The sequence below is a fragment of the Oncorhynchus mykiss genome, chromosome 9 (assembly GCF_057628025.1).
Source record: "Oncorhynchus mykiss isolate SJ-2025 chromosome 9, ASM5762802v1, whole genome shotgun sequence".
In the NCBI taxonomy this organism is placed as follows: Eukaryota; Metazoa; Chordata; class Actinopteri; order Salmoniformes; family Salmonidae; genus Oncorhynchus; species Oncorhynchus mykiss.
In genome coordinates, this window is record NC_143030.1 from 65,358,328 (window position 1) to 65,376,929 (window position 18,602).

The window sequence follows — 18,602 nt, forward strand, 5'->3', positions numbered from 1 at the left end:
AGCGCTACATTTACTTAATATCATTTAAAGATCTCAGAATGGAAAATGAGTGTTGATTTTTGTAGATAAGGCATAGCTTACATGTGGACAGCCGAATGGAAGGCGCCTCCAGAAACATTCTGTCTGCAAGTCCCTTCTGAGGTGATGAGGGCACTGTAGGACAAAGAATCATAGAGAGTGAACACCCTGGCACAACATTGTCCTTCTTATCCCGTCCTTTTCTATAACTTTGTTGTATTTTGTTTTCTTACCGTAAGGCGTGCTTCTGCACCCTCGAACTATCTTCACTGTCTTAGCAATCAAGCGCTGCAACGGTGAAACAAGGTAGCTTATATAGCCAATAGTTTACAGACACAAAGAGAAGACAACTTAGGTAAGGGCTGAGGGATGGTAATCTCCAGCACATCTACAGGATGTGAAAGTATAAAAGTTAGGCTAGACAACTCACCATTTTCTCAAAATTGACCAGTTTGTCCGTGTAGTTATTGTTTCCCTCATGGATGAATGTCATGTCTAGAGGTAGGTACAGTTGGTGAACGGAATGACGTACTGGTTCAGTACAGGGTCATGTTGAATTAACTCAGGTATTGAATGTTACGTCTGTCACGAGGCTAAGAAAGCATTATTACCTTTGAGTAGCAGGGGCATGAAGGGGATGTAGGGAGGACTGAGCTTTGCCACAGCCAGTCTGTACGCTCTGTGATTACGTGATGGATCCTGACACATTTAACAGAAATAAAAACAATTTGCCATTAGTTGTAGATTAATATAATTTTATTGGTCAATTGCACACAAGGTCCATCCAAAATTAGCTTTAAACCCAACCCCTTCGTAAGACACACATGCATCTTTTGATGGGAGAGGTGCGGGGGGGCTGCCACACTGGTTGCTGGCTTGCCTCGCTAACCGCTAGGCTACCTGCCGCCCCTACTTATATGCAAGTTTACATTTATTGGGATAAATCTTGTCCTGGAGGCAGACCTGAGCGATTTCCACAAGATGGGCCAGCTGAAAAGTCAAAATTGGCTACACAGAGTATACAAAATATTAAGAACACCATGACCGACTGATCAGGTGAAAGCTATGATCCCTTATCGATGCCACTTGTTAAATCCACTTCAATTAGTGTAAATGAACGAGAGGAGACAGGTTAAAGAAGGATTTTGTTTGCCTTGAGACAGGTGAGACATGGATTGTATATGGCAAGACAAAATATTTAAGTGCCTTTGAACGGGGTATGGTAGTAGGTGCCAGGCACACTGGTTTGTGTCAGGAACTGCAACGCTGCTGGGTTTTTCACACTCAACAGTTTCCTGTGTATATCAAGAATGGTCCACCATCCAAAGGGCATCCAGACAACTTTGGGAAGCATTGGAGTTAACATGGGCCAGCATCAATGTTCCCTCTAAGCTGCGCACCACTCCCCTGGGACTGCTGCGCAGAAGAAATATCAGCCCGTGCAGAGAAGCACGAGATTTAACTTTAACTTTAACTCAACTTTTGAGTTTTCCCCGTTAGTTAACACTATCAACGTTTCCCTTCACTGGGAATTGTGATCAAATCAACGCAATATTAGCCACTTTCAATGTAACTTACCAAAACAAAATGAACTATGCTAGAATTAGTATGCAAAACTAACTATGCAAGCAATTTTGTTGTAGGCAGAACACATTGGAGTAGGATTCTATTGCATTGACAGGTACGACTCAGGCCCGTACTCTACACAGACCGGTGCGTCATAACCAATCAGAGCTGCCTGTAGGCCTATATGCAAATAGACCATTGCCGTATATGGATCTGTGTCATTCACTTTGAACTGGACTGTTTTTCAGCATTAGCAGTCGTAAATAGATGCACTTGTTTTGAGATACATGTAGTGACGTTGTACATTTTGTTCATATCCTTTGCTTGTTAGTGAGTTATTAGCCCATAGATCATTTGTAGTGAGCAATAGGGGAGTGATTGCTTCCTACAAGAGCACAAAATGTGCTCTTTGCTTTTTTTTAAGGTTAGGGTTAGGCATAAGGTTAGCAGTGTGGTTAGGCTTAGGTTTAAAATCAGCGTTTTGGACTTTGTGGCTGTGCCAGATAGTGACAACTCTGCAGAGCTGCCTCCAGTACATGAGTCATCCCAATAAATGCCAACCTGCTAATTATATAGGAAATATATCTATTGAAAACATGTTTACATATTACAATAGGAGGAAAACATGATTCATACACACAATGGAAATGAAGTGGAGGGATTGTCAAGTGGCCTGTGATGTCACCGGTCATTATCAATGATATACAATGGAACACTGCTATATAGCTAGCTTGCAAGTGCGCACACATTAACTCACTCACCATTAACCTCTCGTATGCACAATAGACCCTTTTCGTCTTACTCGGCACTCTCTGTCAACAACAACAACTGTTACAACGTCTCCTCTGATATCCATTTCACATCTGTTATAATCAAACCAATTGTTATAAGCGATAACCAAAATGTAGGTCATTGTCCCTAGCAGACCTCACCTCCCAGGTCTTGTAAAGTCTCTGTACAGCACTATTACTCAGACCAAACATCACCGCAAAGAACGAGTTTAGGTTCTTCTGCTCCTTCAATCTGAAACAGGAAACACAGTCAGTAACAGCTGTGGGCAGACTAAACATGTGCATTATCTAAGTGATTATTTTATCACTTACTGGCAAAATATCTGATCTGATTGGTCAAAAGACCAATTAATAGCAAAAGGTCAGAATAAGGCTGCCTGTGTAAACGAAGGCTTGGTGCATCAGTGACCACAGACAGAGTGACATCCTTTACCAATATTTTATAAATCAGTTTAGCTGGATATGAAAACATGATTTCTGCTGGTATGTTAAATTTTTTGAATATAGTCTGTTATTGTACAAAATTATACTGAGTATACCAAACATTAGGTACACTTCCTAGTATTAAGTTGCGTACCCCCTACAGGGATGCTGGCCCATGTTAACCACAATGCTTCCCACAGTTGTGTCAAGTTGGCTGGGTGTCCTTTGGGTGGTGGACCACTCTTGATACACACAGGAAACTGTTAAGTGTGAGAACCCAGCAGTGTTTCAGTTATTGTCACAAACCAATGCACCTTGCACCTACTAACACACCCTTTTCAAAGGCACTTAAATATTTTGTCTTTCAAATCAAAGTTTATTTGTCACGTGGCCAAATACAACAGGTATTTTACAGTGAAATGCTTACTTACAGGCTCTAACTAATGGTGTTGCAAAAAAAAAAAAGGTTTGTGTGTGCGTGTGTGTGTAGGTAAGTAAAGAAATAAAACAACAGTAAAAAGACATTTGAAAAAAGAGTAGCAAGGCTATATACAGACACCTGTTAGTTAGGCTTATTGAGGTAGTATGTACATGTAGGTATCGTTAAAGTGACTGTGCACAGAGAACAGAGAGTAGCAGAAGCGTAAAAAAAAGGGGTTGGCGGGTGGTGGGACACATTGCAGATAACCCGGTTAGCCAATGTGCGGGAGCACTGGTTGATCGGGCCAATTTAGGTAGTATGTACATGAATGTATAGTTAAAGTGATTATGCATATAAGATAAACAGAGAGTCGCAGCAGCGTAAAAGAGGGGTTGGGGGGGCACACAATGCAAATAGTCCGGGTAACCATTTGGTTACCTGTTCAGGAGTCTTATGGCTTGGGGATAAAAACTGTTGAGAAGCCTTTTTGTCCTAGACTTGGTACTCCGGTACCGCTTGCCATGTGGTAGTAGAGAGAACAGTCTATGACTGGGGTGGCTGGGTTCTTTGACAATTTTTAGGGCCTTCCTCTGACATCGCCTGGTGTAGAGTTCCTGGATGGCAGGCAGCTTTGCCCCAGTGATGTACTGGGCCGTATGCACTACCCTCTGAAGTGCCTTGCGGTCGGAGGCCGAGCAATTGCCGTAGCAGGCAGTGATGCAACCGGTCAGGATGCTCTCGATGTTGCAGCTGTAGAACCTTTTGAGGATCTCAGGACCCATGCCAAATATTTTTAGTTTCCTGAGGGGGAAAAGGCTTTGTTGTGCCTTCTTCACGACTGCCTTGGTGTGTTTGGACCAATCTAGTTTGTTGTTGATGTGGACACCAAGGAACTTGAAGCTCTCAACCTGCTCCACTACAGCCCCGTCGATGAGAATGGGGATGTGCTCGGTGCTCCTTTTCCTGTAGTCCACAATCATCTTCTTAGTCTTGGAGAGGTTGTTATTCTGGCACCACATGGCCAGGTCTCTGACCTCCTCCCTATAGGCTGTCTCGTTGTTGTCGTAGATCAGGTCTACCACTGTTGTGTCGTCAGCAAACTTAATGATGGTGTTGGAGTCGTGCCTGGCCATGCAGTCGTGGGTGTACACGAGGGGACTGAGCACGCACCCCTGGGGAGCTCCAGTGTTGAGGATCAGCATGGCAGATGTGTTGCTACCTACCCTCAACACCTGGGGCGGCCTGTCAGGTAGTCCAGGATTCAGTTGCAGAGGGAGGTGTTTAGTCCCAGGATCCTTAGCTTGGTGATAACCTTTGAGTGTACTATGGTGTTGAACGCTGAGCTGTAGTCAATGAACAGCATTCTCACATAGGTGTTCCTTTTGTCCAGGTGGGAAAGGGCAGTGTGGAGTGCAATAGAGATGGCATCATCTGTGGATCTGTTCCCATTCACCCTCTGAATGGCACACATACACAATCCATGTCTCAATTGTCTCAAGGCTTAAAAATCATTCTTTAACCTGCCTCCTCCCCTTCATCTACAGTCGTGGCCAAAAGTTTTGAGAATGACACAAATATACATTTTCAAAGTCTGCTGCCTCAGTTTGTATGATGGCAATTTGCATATACTCCAGAATGTTATGAAGAGTGATCAGATTAATTACAATTAATTGCAAAGTCCCTCTTTGCCATGCAAAATGAACTGAATCCCAAAAAACATTTCCACTGCATTTCAGCCCTGCCACAAAAGGACCAGCTGTCATCATGTCAGTGATTCTCTTGTTAACACAGGTGTGAGTGTTTACGAGGACAAGGCTGGAGATCACTCTGTCATGCTGATTGAGTTTGAATAACAGACTGTAAGCTTCAAAAGGAGAGTGACGCTTGGAATCGTTCTTCTTCCTCTGCAGGTAACCATGGTTGACAAGGAAACACGTGCCGTCATCATTGCTTTGCACAAAAAGGGCTTCACAGGCAAGGATATTGCTGCCAGTAAGATTGCACCTAAATCAACCATTTATCAGATAATCAAGAACTTCAAGGAAAGTGGTTCAATTGTTGTGAAGAATGCTTCAAGGGCGCCCAAGAAAGTCCAGCAAGCGTCAGGACCGTCTCCTAAAGTTGATTCAGCTGCGGGATCGGGGCACCACCAGTACAGCGCTTGCTCAGGAATGGCAGCAGGCAGGTGTGAGTGCATCTGCACGCACAGTGAGGCGAAGAGTTTTGCAGGATGGCCTGGTGTCAAGAAGGGCAGCAAAAGGAGCCACTTCTCCCCAGTAAAAACATCAGGAACAGACTGATATTCTGCAAAAGGTACAGGAATTGGACTGCTGAGGACTGGGGTAAAGTCATTTTCTCTGATGAATCCCCTTTCCGATTGTTTGGGGCATCTGGAAAAAAGTTTTTCCGGAGAAGACAAGGTAAGCGCTACCATCAGTCCTGTGTCATGCCAACAGTAAAGCATCCTGAGACCATTCATGTGTGGGCTCACTTCTCAGCCAAGGGAGTGGGCTCACTCACAATTATGCCTACGAACACAGGCATGAATAAATAATGGTACCAACACATCCTCCGAGAGCAACTTCTCCCAACCATCCAGGAACAGTTTGGTGACGAACAATGCCTTTTCCAGCATGATGGAGCACCTTGCCATAAGGCAAAAGTGATAACTAAGTGGCTCGGGGAACAAAACATCTATATTTTGGGTCCATGGCCAGGAAACTCCCCAGACCTTAATCCCATTGAGAATTTGTGGTCAATCCTCAAGAGGCGGATGGACAAACAAAACCCCACAAATTCTAACGAACTCCAAGCATTGATTATGCAAGAATGGGCTGCCATCACCCTTCTTGAAAAAGAAGGGTCAATACTGCAAATATTGACTCTTTGCATCAACTTCATGTAGTTGTCAATAAAAGTCTTTGACACTTATGAAATGCATGTAATTATACTTCAGTATTCCATAGTAACATCTGACAAAAAATATCTAAAGACACTGAGGCACCAGACTGTGAAAATTGATATTTGTGTAATTCTAAAAACCTTTGGCCACGACTGTACGCTAATGGATGTGGATTTAACTAGTGACATCAATAAGGGATCAAAGCTTTCACCTGGATTCAGCCCATCAGTCTATCATAGAAAGACCAGGTGTTCTTAATGTTTTGTATACTCAGTGTAGTATACTGTTCTATGTAGATAGTTACCCCTAAGATAACCTAATAATGAATCTACAATTTACAAGGTAAGCTGTGTTTTAATTTGTCACTCACACGGCGGCTATCTTGATGAACTTCTTGAGCAGCATGGCTCTCTTGACCAGGTCAGTACACAGACACACCTCTGTCACCACCCAGTACTGCACCTCGTTGAAGCGATGCACGAAACGCTCCAGGTTAGCTGTGGTGGCACCCGGGAATTTATGTCGCCCAAATATATAGTAGACTAATTCCACCTGATGGGAGAGAGACATTTATTTACCATCCACATGTACTGTAGCGGACAAATCGAAAGCTACTTATATGGACCTGAATACTGTATATGAAGCAAACATCCAATGGACTAAGGGCTTGATTCAATACGTAGCACTGAATCGCTGCGCTACAGCGCGATAGAAATGTAAACTCAAGACTGCATTCACTTTAAACGCTGTATAGGTTGGCCCAATTGGAAATTACTTTCACATTTAAATAGTGCTATAGCGCTGAACTTCAGCAATACAGATTGAATCGAGCCCTAAACCTTCAATTTTGCATAACATTTGAACCGGACTTGAACTTGATTTCCTTGGCAAACAGCCCACTGGGCCCAGACGACAATTAAGCATCTATTCCATTTTGGGTGAACGTAATTTTATTGAAATTATGTGCAAACAACATCGATTCAACCAGTGTGTGCCCAGTGGGAAGCGTATTGACCTCAATGGGAAAACCTGGTTAAATCAACGTTACATAAAGAGGCGTGTGTGTCAGATGAAACATGTGGCTGATACATCAGTTGAGGAGATGTTCTGATGGCTGATATGATGCTGCAGTAGCAGTTATCAGATTGAAGATGTCAGAGAAAGGATAACTTAGACATGCCTGAGTGACAGACAGCAAATCCTTTAGCCCCGTTTATACTACATGCGTCCTGTAAAATGTCCACATTCTGATTGTCACTTTTTCAGACGATTAAAAGACACATTGGGAACTGACTGTGAATCGATCTTACAAGTGTAAATGGACAAGATCAATACAAGATCAGGACGAAGGATAGATGTTAGCACGAAGACAGCTCACATCTGGGTAACCTTGCCTCGTTGCACTAGCTACCTACCAGAGTGCATACACACGTGAGATAGATGTCATGCCCTTAAAGACCTTACATGCCCTTATCCAGGGATACTCAGTTTCTCCACTTTTAACTTTTGTCCTGCTGGTCCCAAATCCATAACTCCCACTTCACAATATTGGCACAGCTCTGGCATGGCCTCACCTCGTTTCCTTCCTTACCTCGTGCATGGCGGTGAACAGTTCCCAGTCGTAGTTGGTGAGCTGGCTGGCGATGTCCTTGGGACACATCTGCTCCCAAGTGTCCATGGTGCTCTGATCAGGACCCTGCTGCTCCTTCAGGGGTGTCTGTGAAGGTGCCAGAGAACAACCATCCAAAATAATGACATGACATCATGATACTGGACCTTAGGGGGGCATTCACACAAACATCTACAGTATGCTATGATGACTGTCTGGGTGTGTTGTTGTCTGATTCACCATGTAGTGTAGTTATAGATATAGATAACTTGTAGCTACAGTATGTTAATCTATGCACACATGAGCGGCTATAGATGCATTATCTAGACCAGGTATACCCAAACTGGGGTATGCGTACCTCCAGGGTTAAGCGCAATGCTGTCGGAGGTACGCCAAAAAACAACAACAATTTATTCACATTTTCAAACAGTTCATTTATATTATCCAACAGGGCTATACATTTTGGTGAGTTTTTTTTCTCGTCTTGAGTAGCCTCGTTTCACTGACAAAAATAAAATTAAACCATCTAGTGTTCAGCGAAATAACAACACAATTTCAAATACAGGTAGCCTAGTCAAATAATGAACATCACATTAGCCATTACTCTCTCACAGGAATTCCACTAACGGTCCGTATGTAGCCAAACGTAGCTGCTGCTCATTCCGTTTGCTCTAAAATTGAAAAATTGTTTTAAAAAAGTAAGCCGCATCCATAGAGACACATAGCAGCTCTACTGGTAATACTGCTACTACCAGCAGTACTACACCTGCACCTATCGACGACACAAGTTGTTCTGCTTCCACGAGCACATCCAATGCTAGCATCAGTAATTTTACAGTTGTTGTTTGCCCAGCTAGCATGGACACTGACATGCTGACCAGACCAGACACGTCGCGTGGGTGAGCGTCGCAAAATAAATGTAGAAATCCATGTTATTCAATTATTGCACCCACACTGCTGGCGCGCGCCAACGAGCGTCTGTGTTGCCAAGGACTAAAATAGAAGTCATTCCTGTTTCTGACGCAGATCGCACTGAAAGTCCTGCCTCTCCCATCTCCTCATTGGTTTATAGAAGCTGGATACCCACGTGACATCTCCTCATTGGTTATTCCTACGTGGATGATTGAAAGACAAACTTTGTTCCCGGTTGTTGTGGTAATACTATCAAAGTTTAGATGCGATCACCATATAAGTTCAATGCTGAAAAAGCCTGGAAGGAGGAGAGATGACTAGAAATGATTCGGTTGGCCGTTTTATGTGTGGATTAATTGTTGGAGTAGAGGTCCTTGTGCATTTCAGGTAAAATAACAACTCAATGTTTATATCCGAGGACAAATTAGCTAGCAACAGCAAGCTAGCTAAATAGAACAAATTAGCTAGCAAGTGCAAGTTAACTAGCTAAATTGCCATACATGTTTAATGCTTTTCGACCTGTCCCCAAATTAATGTCATTGGTTCAGAGTTTGTTTTGATATTTTAACCTACGTGTCATGATCGCGTTTGGTGTAGGGGGACAAAATAAATGTATGCACGATAGCGCACGATGGCGCCGGAGAGCTACGGAGAGCTACGGCCGGCCCCCTTACCGGGGAAAGCACCAAGCTACTGCCCCCTTACCAGAGAAAGCACCGAACAACAGACAGGGACGTTGGACCATCGAAGAGGCGCAAATATGATGAGAACTACATTGATTTGAGGTTCACTTATATTGGGAGTAGTGCCCCCAATATGTGAGACGCCACGTTGTGTTATACAGTGCCTTGCGAAAGTATTCGGCCCCCTTGAACTTTGCGACCTTTTGCCACATTTCAGGCTTCAAACATAAAGATATAAAACTGGATTTTTTTGTGAAGAATCAACAACAAGTGGGACACAATCATGAAGTGGAACGACATTTATTGGATATTTCAAACTTTTTTAACAAATCAAAAACTGAAAAAATTGGGCGTGCAAAATTATTCAGCCCCTTTACTTTCAGTGCAGCAAACTCTCTCCAGAAGTTCAGTGAGGATCTCTGAATGATCCAATGTTGACCAAATGACAAATGATGATAAATACAATCCACCTGTGTGTAATCAAGTCTCCGTATAAATGCACCTGCACTGTGATTAGACACAGTCTAATCTTGCCAAGAAACTGAAGCTCTCGTACAACGCTGTGTACTACTCCCTTCACAGAACAGCACAAACTGGCTCTAACCAAAATGGAAAGACTGGGAGGTCCCAAGGCACAACTGAGCAAGAGGACAAGTATATTAGAGTGTCTAGTTTGAGAAACAGATAAGTCCTCAACTGTCAGCTTCATTAAACAGTACCCGCAAAACATCAGTCTCAACGTCAACAGTAAAGAGGCGACTCTGGGATGCTGACCTTCTGGGCAGAGTTGCCAAGAAAAAAACATATCTCTGACTGGCCAATAAAAATAAAATATGGGGAAAGAACACAATGCTGGACAGAGGAACTCTGCCTAGAAGGCCAGCATCCCGGTGTCGCCTCTTCACTGTTGACGTTGAGACTACAGTGTAAAAGGTTAACTTTGTTAAAGCAAATCCCCTGAACTCTGGTGCATTTTCTACACTATGCAATGATATGGGCAGCGACCATGTAACACTTTTACAACATACCGAAGTGCGCTGGTTATCAAGGGGCAAAGTATTGACACTTTTTTAAATTGAGAGACGAGCTTAACGTTTTCTTTACTGACCATAATTTTCACTCGTCTGACAGCGTGCATGATGACGAGTTTCTCACACGACTGGCCTATCTGGGTGATGTTTTTTCCTCGCCTGAACAATCTAAATCTAGGATTACAGGGACTCTCCGCAACTATATTCAATGTGCGGGACAAAATTGAGGCTAAGAAGTTGGTGCTCTTCTCTGTCTGCATTAACAAGGACAACACACAGGTCTTCCAGCATTGTATGATTTTTTGTATGTAAATGAACTCAAGCTTACGGACAATGTCAAACGTGATATAGTGAAGCACCTGAGTGAGTTGGTTGCGCAATTACGCAGGTACTTTCCCGAAATGGATGACACAAACAACAGGATTCGTTATCCCTTTCATGCCCTGCCTCCAGTCCACTTACCGATATCTGAACAAGAGAGACTCATCAAAATTACAACAAGCGAATCTGTGAAAATTGAATTTAATCAGAAGCCACTGCCAGATTTCTGGATTGGGCTGCGCTCAGAGTATCCTGCCTTGGCAAATCGCGCTGTTAAGACACTGATGCCCTTTGCAACCTTGTACCTATGTGAGTGGATTCTCGGCCCTCACTAGCATGAAAACTAAATACAGGCACAGACTATGTGTATAAAATGATTTAAGACTGAGAGTCTCTCCATTAGTTATTCACAATTTTCGATGAACAAATATAGTTAGTTATATGTAAGATGGCTAAATAAAGAGTAAAATTATTATTTGTGCCCTGGTCCTATAAGAGTTCTTTGTCACTTCCCATGAGCCGGGTTGTGACAACACACTCTTAAGTTGTAATAAATGTATTGTATAGTGTGTGTGTGGCAGGCTTACAATAATGGCAAAAAAAACATTTGAGAGTGTGCTGACCGTGGTGCTAGAGGGGGTACGCAGCTGGAGGTTGAATGTTTGAAGGGGTACGGGACTATAAAACGTTTGGGAACCACTGATCTAGACTATAGTCAAACCATTTCACCTTGGAGTTACACCGTTGTATAGTATTGGCTACGTTATCTTATATTGATAAGCAGTGGTGAGCTACTGATCTCTGACTGGGTGGCAGGTAGCCTAGTGGTTAGAGAGTTGGACAAGTGACCGAAAGGTTGCAAGATTGAATCCCTGAGCTGACAAGGTAAAAATATGTAGTTCTGCCCCTGAACAAGGCAGTTAAACCCACTGTCCTAGGCCGTCACTGAAAGTAAGAATTTGTTCTTAACTGACTTGCCTAGTTAAATAATGGTATTTTTTAAATATATATATTTTTTTACAGCAGACAGAAATAGATAAGTAGGTGACGAGGGGAGGTTATGACTCACCAGTTGTTCCACCTGGCTGGCGGAGCAGAGGAACAGTCTCTCATTCAGCCCCAGGGAGGTGTAGACTGCTGTGGTATCTAGCTTCAGCTGAGTCCTGTCTATGATACAGCAAACACAAACCATTTAATACAGCTCACAGACATTCCCCAACGTATCAACACTCACTGAGCGCTACACATTATTTCAATAAAACATACCTCCATAAAATATCTGCCGTTTCCAGCTACAATAGTCATTTACAACATTAACAATGTCTACACTGTATTTCTGATCAATTTGATGTTATTTTAATAGACAAATAATGTGCTTTTCTTTCAAAAACAAGGACATTTCTAAGTGACTCCAACCTTTTGAACGGTAGTGTATATAAAATCGTAACGTTATGAATAGTATTGTATCAAGTGTATTAACTGATAGGGATCTGAAAATGTGGGCTTCGTATGTGTGAGACAATAGCGAAGCCTCCGGAGGCCCAATCAAGCTCCGTACCGCATCGCTATGCGCCTCTCGAATTTTGTAACAATGTAGAGGGCAACGTATAGCTCCACATTGACATGATTGGGTGACAGTAGGTGAGGGCGGAAGGTTCTGTATAAACACAACATTCGTCACATCAGTTCTGCAATGCTCCGCGAAGAGCAAAAAGTATGAATGCCCTGACTTCTGCAGAGGCCGTATCACCGTAAATGCTGCACGGCCAATACAGACGATGGATTGACCATGCAATGCCTTTATTGCATATCCTGTACAGTTGTATCTTAGAAAAGTTATTCAAATTGCTTCCAGATGACATGAAGAGCCACCCACCTCCCTTGGAATTCATTTTGACCAGGACGTGGTCTCCTCCTGGGTTTACCAGCGATGACATCACTTCCTGAACAGAGGTGTTCACTGGCAGCATCAGCGTGACTGACGTATGGTCTGGCCGAAATATCTCATACAATACTAGGAAACACAGAGACATGGGAGAAGACATTTTGCATTAAAACAAAGCATAGAAACAATCATTAATACCGACCAATCTGTAAGTGCCTTTCATGGTTACAGTGGGTTGTGAATGTTTAACCAATAGCAATAAACAATAAAACATTTAGCATTTTGTGTCATTATAGAAAAGGCATAGTTCAGGACATTACCATACTATTCAAGACATAGTTATTATCATGCTATGGTTGACATAACTCGTAGTAGTCTCACTGACCTTTGTCCTGTGATCTGATTGGCAGGCACTTCCCTACTGGCTCCTCACAACTGGAGAACCAGTCAAACTGATGGTGACAAATAACACACAGAGTACGTCAGCCACAACTGTGGCTTTTCATTTCTCTATGTTTGTTATGCTTTTATATCTTTTAGCTCAGGGAGGCGTTATGTGCTGTCTACTTTTCCAGAATTTCTGTTATCTCACAATCTGCTAAAGTAGTAAAGGGGGTATGTAATGTGGTAATAACCAGAGGAGCAGAAGTACACTACATGACCAGAAGTATGTGGACACCTGCTCGTCGAACATCTCATTCCAAAATCATGGGAATTAATATGAAGTTGGTCCCCCCTTTGCTCTAATAACAGCCTCCACTCTTCTGGGAAGACTTTCCACTAGACTTGCTTCCATTCAGCCACAACAGCATTAGTGAGGTCGGCACTGATGTTGGGCGATTAGGCCTGGCTCACAGTCGGAGTTACAATTCATCCCAAAAGTGTTTGATCGGGTTGAAGTCAGTGCTCTGTGCAGGCCAGTCAAGTTCTTACACACCAATCTCGACAAACCATTTCTGTATGGACATCGCTTCGTGCACGAGAGCATTGTCATGCTGAAACAGGAAAGGGCCTTCCCCAAACTTTTTGCACAGAATCGTCCAGAATGTCATTGTACATTGCTGTAGTGTTAAGATTTCCCTTCACTGGAACTAAGGGGCCTAGCCCAAACCATGAAAAACAGCCCCAGACCATTATTCCTCCTCCACCAAATTTTACAGTTGGCACAATGCATTGGGGCAGGTAGCGTTCTCCTGGCATCCACCAAACCCAGATTCGTCTGTCGAACGTTTCCACTGTTCCAGAGTCCAATGGTGGTGAGCTTTACACCACTCCAGCTGACGCTTGGCATTACGTGTAACAGTATAACTTTAGACCGTCCCTACGCCCATACCCAGGCGCGAACCAGGGACCCTCTGCACACATCAACAACAGTCACCCACGAAGCATCGTTACCCATCGCTCCTCAAAAGCCGCGGCTCTTGCAGAGCAAGGGGAACCACTACTCCAAGGTCTCAGAGCAAGTGACGTCACCGATTGAAACGCTATTTAGCGCGCACCACCGCTGACTAGCTAGCCGTTTCACATCCGTTACACTCACCACCCTTTTGACCTTCCTCCTTTTCCGCAGCAACCAGTGATCCGGGTCAACAGCATCAATGTAACAGTATAACTTTAGACCGTCCCCTCGCACATACCCGGGTGCGAACCAGGGACCCTCTGCACACATCAACAACAGTCACCCACGAAGCATCGTTACCCATCGCTCCACAAAAGCCGCGGCTCTTGCAGAGCAAGGGGAACCACTACTTCAAGGTCTCAGAGCAAGTGAGGTCACCGATTGAAACGCTATTTAGCGCGCACCACCGCTGACTAGCTAGCCGTTTCACATCCGTTACATACGCATGGTGATTTTAGGTTTGTGTGAGGCTGCTTGGCCATGGAAACCAATTTCATGAAGCTCCTTGTGCAGTTCTTGTGCTGACGTTGCTTCCAGAGGCAGTTTGGAACCCGGTAGTGAGTGTTGCAACTGAGGACAGGCGATTTTTACGCACTACATGCTTCTGCACTCAGCTGTCCCGTTCTTTGAGCTTGTGTGGCCAACCACTTCACGGCTGAGCCATTATTGCTCCTCGAAGTTTCCACTTCACAATAACAGCATTTACAGTTGACCGGGGCAGCTCTAGCAGGGCAGAAATTTGACAAACATACTTTTTGGAAAGGTGGCATCCTATGACGGTGCCACATTGAAAGTCACTGAGCTCTTCAGTAAGGCCATTCTACTGGCAATGTTTGTCTATGGAGATTGCATGGCGGTGTGCTCGATTTTAAACACCTGTCAGCAATGGGTGTGGCTAAAATAGCCAAATCCACTCATTTGAAGGGGAGTCCACATACTTTTGTATATATAGTGTATGTGTGCGTGCGCAAGTGATCTTTATTGAGCATGTACTCTCGTGGACAGACTACTAAAACATAACTTGAGAATCTGACAAAATTACGCAAGATTTTAGTTCTGGGTTAACCAAGATGATTCATTATAAGCATATTATTATTATTATTATAATTATTATTATAAAGTAACTTACCCTTGCCAGTGACCCAAAACCATTTTCCAGCCTGTAAAGATATTGAAAAATACAAAAACGCTAAATTATTTGCATTAGAATCTACATGCTAGAAATACTCCCATCATCCTGGTTACAATACTTCATAATGTTAACAACTTGGCTGCTTCAGCTTCTGTCGACTGAGCTTCTGTCGTCTGTCTCTTCAGCAGGGGGAGCTAGATGCCTTGTTAATTTGTTTTGGTAGACAGATGAAAAAATACACTGCCATAAATGTTGGCTATGTGAGCCTCTCAAAATGTGAGTACAGTACATAGAAATAGACATAACTTAAGTTTCACATTACTGAAGTCACACCATTAATATCCAATCCAACCCATGATATATAACAGGTATCTTGACCTCATTCATTCACCTGGTCGGTTATTCTATATGACAGACTGACTGGGTGATGTGTTCCTACTCACACTCTGGTTCTCCTCCTGTCTCTGAGCTGCTCTCTCAGCATACTGGACAGACGGGAGTCACCTGACACCTCTTTCCTCAGCGTCTGTCATGCATACAATATGTTCTATATTATCTACTTTTCAGAGCCTTATATTTGGATAAATAACATTAATATAAGATATAATATAATATAATATTTTTGATCCTGTGTAGATCATCTACAGATGTAATTTGAACACTTAATTTGATCACTCATTTGTTGCTGAGAATTCTTCTGCACAGCAAGAAATGTAAACTTGTAATGTATTCAAGGTTTACAAAGACTTCTAATTTCCACTTTAAAATGTCAGTCTTGATTTGCCCTAGCAAAAAATGTATCAACCCCTGCAACAATTTTTTCAATAATTAATATCCACATAATAATTCACATTTTCTGTTGCTGAAGCAAACTGTGTCAAATTATGATCCTACATCTGTATATATCTGTACATACACATCATTTCTGTGTGTGTTCATACCAAACTCACTCACCTCCAGGAAGTCAACAGCGATGGGGTCGTCTTTGAGCATCTGGCTGAACAGCGCCACCCACTGGCCAATCAGCTTCACTATCTTTTGCTTGGTGTTGAGGGCGTAGGCTGCCTTCTCCAGCTCTGAGCCCTCAGACGGCTCGGCAAGGTAAGTGCACTCAAGGTTAAGGAAGGGAACCTACCCATCTGAACAACAACTTAACACAGCTATTCTAGACCTAGATCGCTGTCTGAGCTCCTGTCGACTGAAGAGACGCTAGTCTGTCTCTTCAGTTTGAGGAGCTGGATGCTTTGGTTAAATTATGTTAATTTGTTTAATTTATTTCATTTAATAACATTTCAAATGTTTCATTTGTTTTTGGTAGACCAATTAAAAATACTCCCAAAAATGGTGGGTATGTGATCCACTTAAATCAGAATGTATTGTTCCCGCACATATATATTATGCAGATGTTATCGCAGGTGCAGCAAAATGCTTATGTTTGTAGCTCCAACAGTGCAGTATACCTAAGAAAACAAAACAATACACACAACCCCCCCCCCCCCCCTGAAAGTATTCAGACCCCTTGACTTAGGTCCACATTTTGATAATTTACAGCCTTATTCTAAAATCTTTTAACATTTTTTTTATTTTAAATATCCTCAATCTAAACACAATACCCCATAACGACAACGGGAAAACAGTTTTTTTGAAATGTTTGCAAATGTATTATAAATAAAAACAGAAATACCTTATTTACATAAGTATTCAGACCCTTTGCTATGAGAATGGAAATTGAGCTCAGGTGCATCCTGTTTCCATTGTTAATCCTTGAAATGTTTGATTGTGTCACGCCTGTTCCCGCTCTCCCTCCCTGGCATGCGAAGGCGCCAGGCTCCCCAGCATTACGCACTCCCGCCACCTTCAGTATGCACACCAGCCTTTCCCCGTCACGTGCGTCAGCGATTAATGGACTCACCTGGACTCAATCACCTCTGTCATTACCTCCCCTATATCTGTCTGGTTCCACACTTTATTCCCTGTTGCAGCATTAATTCCTGGTTTGTTGCCTGTCTGTTTTGTATTAAATATAAACTCCCCGTATCTGCTTCTCATCTCCAGCGTCGGTCCTTACAGAATGCTGCAGCCATCTAACGAAGCATCAGGGAGTGCTGGCGTTCCGGTTGGTGGTGATGTTGGTTCTGGCGGCCGACACCGATGGAACTCGGGGTGCTTAAGCCAGCTTGTCGAGCTGTCATGCCCTAGTTGGCTCGAGAGGTTCTTGCCCCGGTTGGCTCAGAAGGCGCCCATCCCACGTCGGGCCTCAGCCTGATTGTCAGGTTTTTACGCCCAGACTGCTCATCAGGCTGCTACGCCTCAGCCGGATCATCGGGCTTCCACGCCGCAGCGGGATCGTCAAGCGTTCACGCCACAGCCGGATAGTCAGGCTGCTATGCCTCTGCCGGTTCGTCGGGAATTTACGCCCAGCCGGCATGCCCAGCGCCCGTGCCTCGGCCAGCCCGTCAGGCTTGCCCAGGTGGGACACCGGGTGGCGCCCCTAGAGGGAGGGGTACTGTCACGCCTGCTCCTGCTCTCCCTCCCTGGCGGGCGAAGGCGTCAGGCTCCCTGTTTACCATTGTGCTGATGCTTTTCCCCTGTGCTGATGCTTTTCCTGGTTTGTTGCCTGTCTGTTCCATATTAAATGTCAACTCCCAGTACCTGCTTCTCATATTTAGCGTCGGCCCTTACAGATTGGAGACTGTGGTAAATTCAATTGATTGGACATGATTTGGAAAGGCACACACCTGTCTATATAAGGTCCCACAGTTGACAGTACATGTCAGGGCAAAAACCAAGCCATGAGGTCGAAGGAATTGTCCGTAGAGCTCAGAGACAGGATTAAAAACATTTCTGCAGCACTGAAAGTCCCCAAGAACACAGTGGCCTCCATCATTCTTAAATGGAAGAAGTTTGGAACCACCAAGACTCTTCCTAGAGTTGGCCGCCCGGTCATACTGAGCAATCGGGGGAGAAGGGCCTTGGTCAGGGAGGTGACCAAGAACACGATGGTCACTCTGACAGAGCTCTGTGGAGATGGGAGAACATTCTAGAACTACAACCATCTCTGCAGCACTCCACCAATCAAGCCTTTATGGTAGAGTGGCCAGACAGAAGCCACACCTCAGTAAAAGGCACATGACAGCCCGCTTGGAGTTTGCCAAAAGGCCTCTCAGCCCATGAGAAACAAGATTCTCTAGTCTGATGAATCCAAAATTAAACTCTTTGGCCTGAATGCCAAGCGTTACAACGTCTGGAGGAAACCTGGCACCATCCCTACGGTGAAGCATGGTGGTGGCAGCATCATGCTGTGGGATGTTTTTCAGCAGCAGAAACTGGGAGACTAGTCAGGATCGAGGGAAAGATGAACGGAGCAAAGTACAGAGAAACTATTAATGGAAACCTGCCCCAAAGTGCTCAGTACCTCAGACTGGGGCCAAGGTTCACCTTCAAACAGCACAATGACCCTAAGCTGACAGCCAAGACAACGCAGGAGTGGCTTCGGGACAAGTCTCTGA

The 18,602-nt window shown here is 43.9% G+C and overlaps 1 protein-coding gene across 14 annotated transcripts in view; it reads right to left on the minus strand.

Moving 5' to 3' along the window:
• The window catches only part of LOC110532567 (rap guanine nucleotide exchange factor 3), a 47,064-nt gene that overhangs the window by 813 nt on the left and 27,649 nt on the right, over positions 1–18,602 (minus strand). For 4 of the 14 annotated variants that reach the window (XM_021616573.3, XM_021616568.3, XM_021616570.3 and 1 more), the window contains 14 exons: positions 16,048–16,198; positions 15,537–15,619; positions 15,091–15,121; positions 12,948–13,014; positions 12,554–12,691; positions 11,747–11,844; positions 7,713–7,838; positions 6,492–6,673; positions 2,517–2,607; positions 2,346–2,396; positions 630–717; positions 449–513; positions 252–306; positions 82–153 (listed from right to left, as the gene is read on the minus strand). In XM_021616573.3, the coding sequence (XP_021472248.2) occupies positions 82–153; positions 252–306; positions 449–513; positions 630–717; positions 2,346–2,396; positions 2,517–2,607; positions 6,492–6,673; positions 7,713–7,838; positions 11,747–11,844; positions 12,554–12,691; positions 12,948–13,014; positions 15,091–15,121; positions 15,537–15,619; positions 16,048–16,198 (1,298 nt within the window). Of the gene's footprint in view, positions 1–81; positions 154–251; positions 329–448; positions 514–629; positions 718–2,345; positions 2,397–2,516; positions 2,608–3,153; positions 4,676–6,491; positions 6,674–7,712; positions 7,839–11,746; positions 11,845–12,553; positions 12,692–12,947; positions 13,015–15,090; positions 15,122–15,536; positions 15,620–16,047; positions 16,199–18,602 lie in introns of those variants that run through there. The other 10 variants (XR_005053312.2, XR_016483391.1, XM_021616572.3 and 7 more) reach the window with 5 other exon arrangements.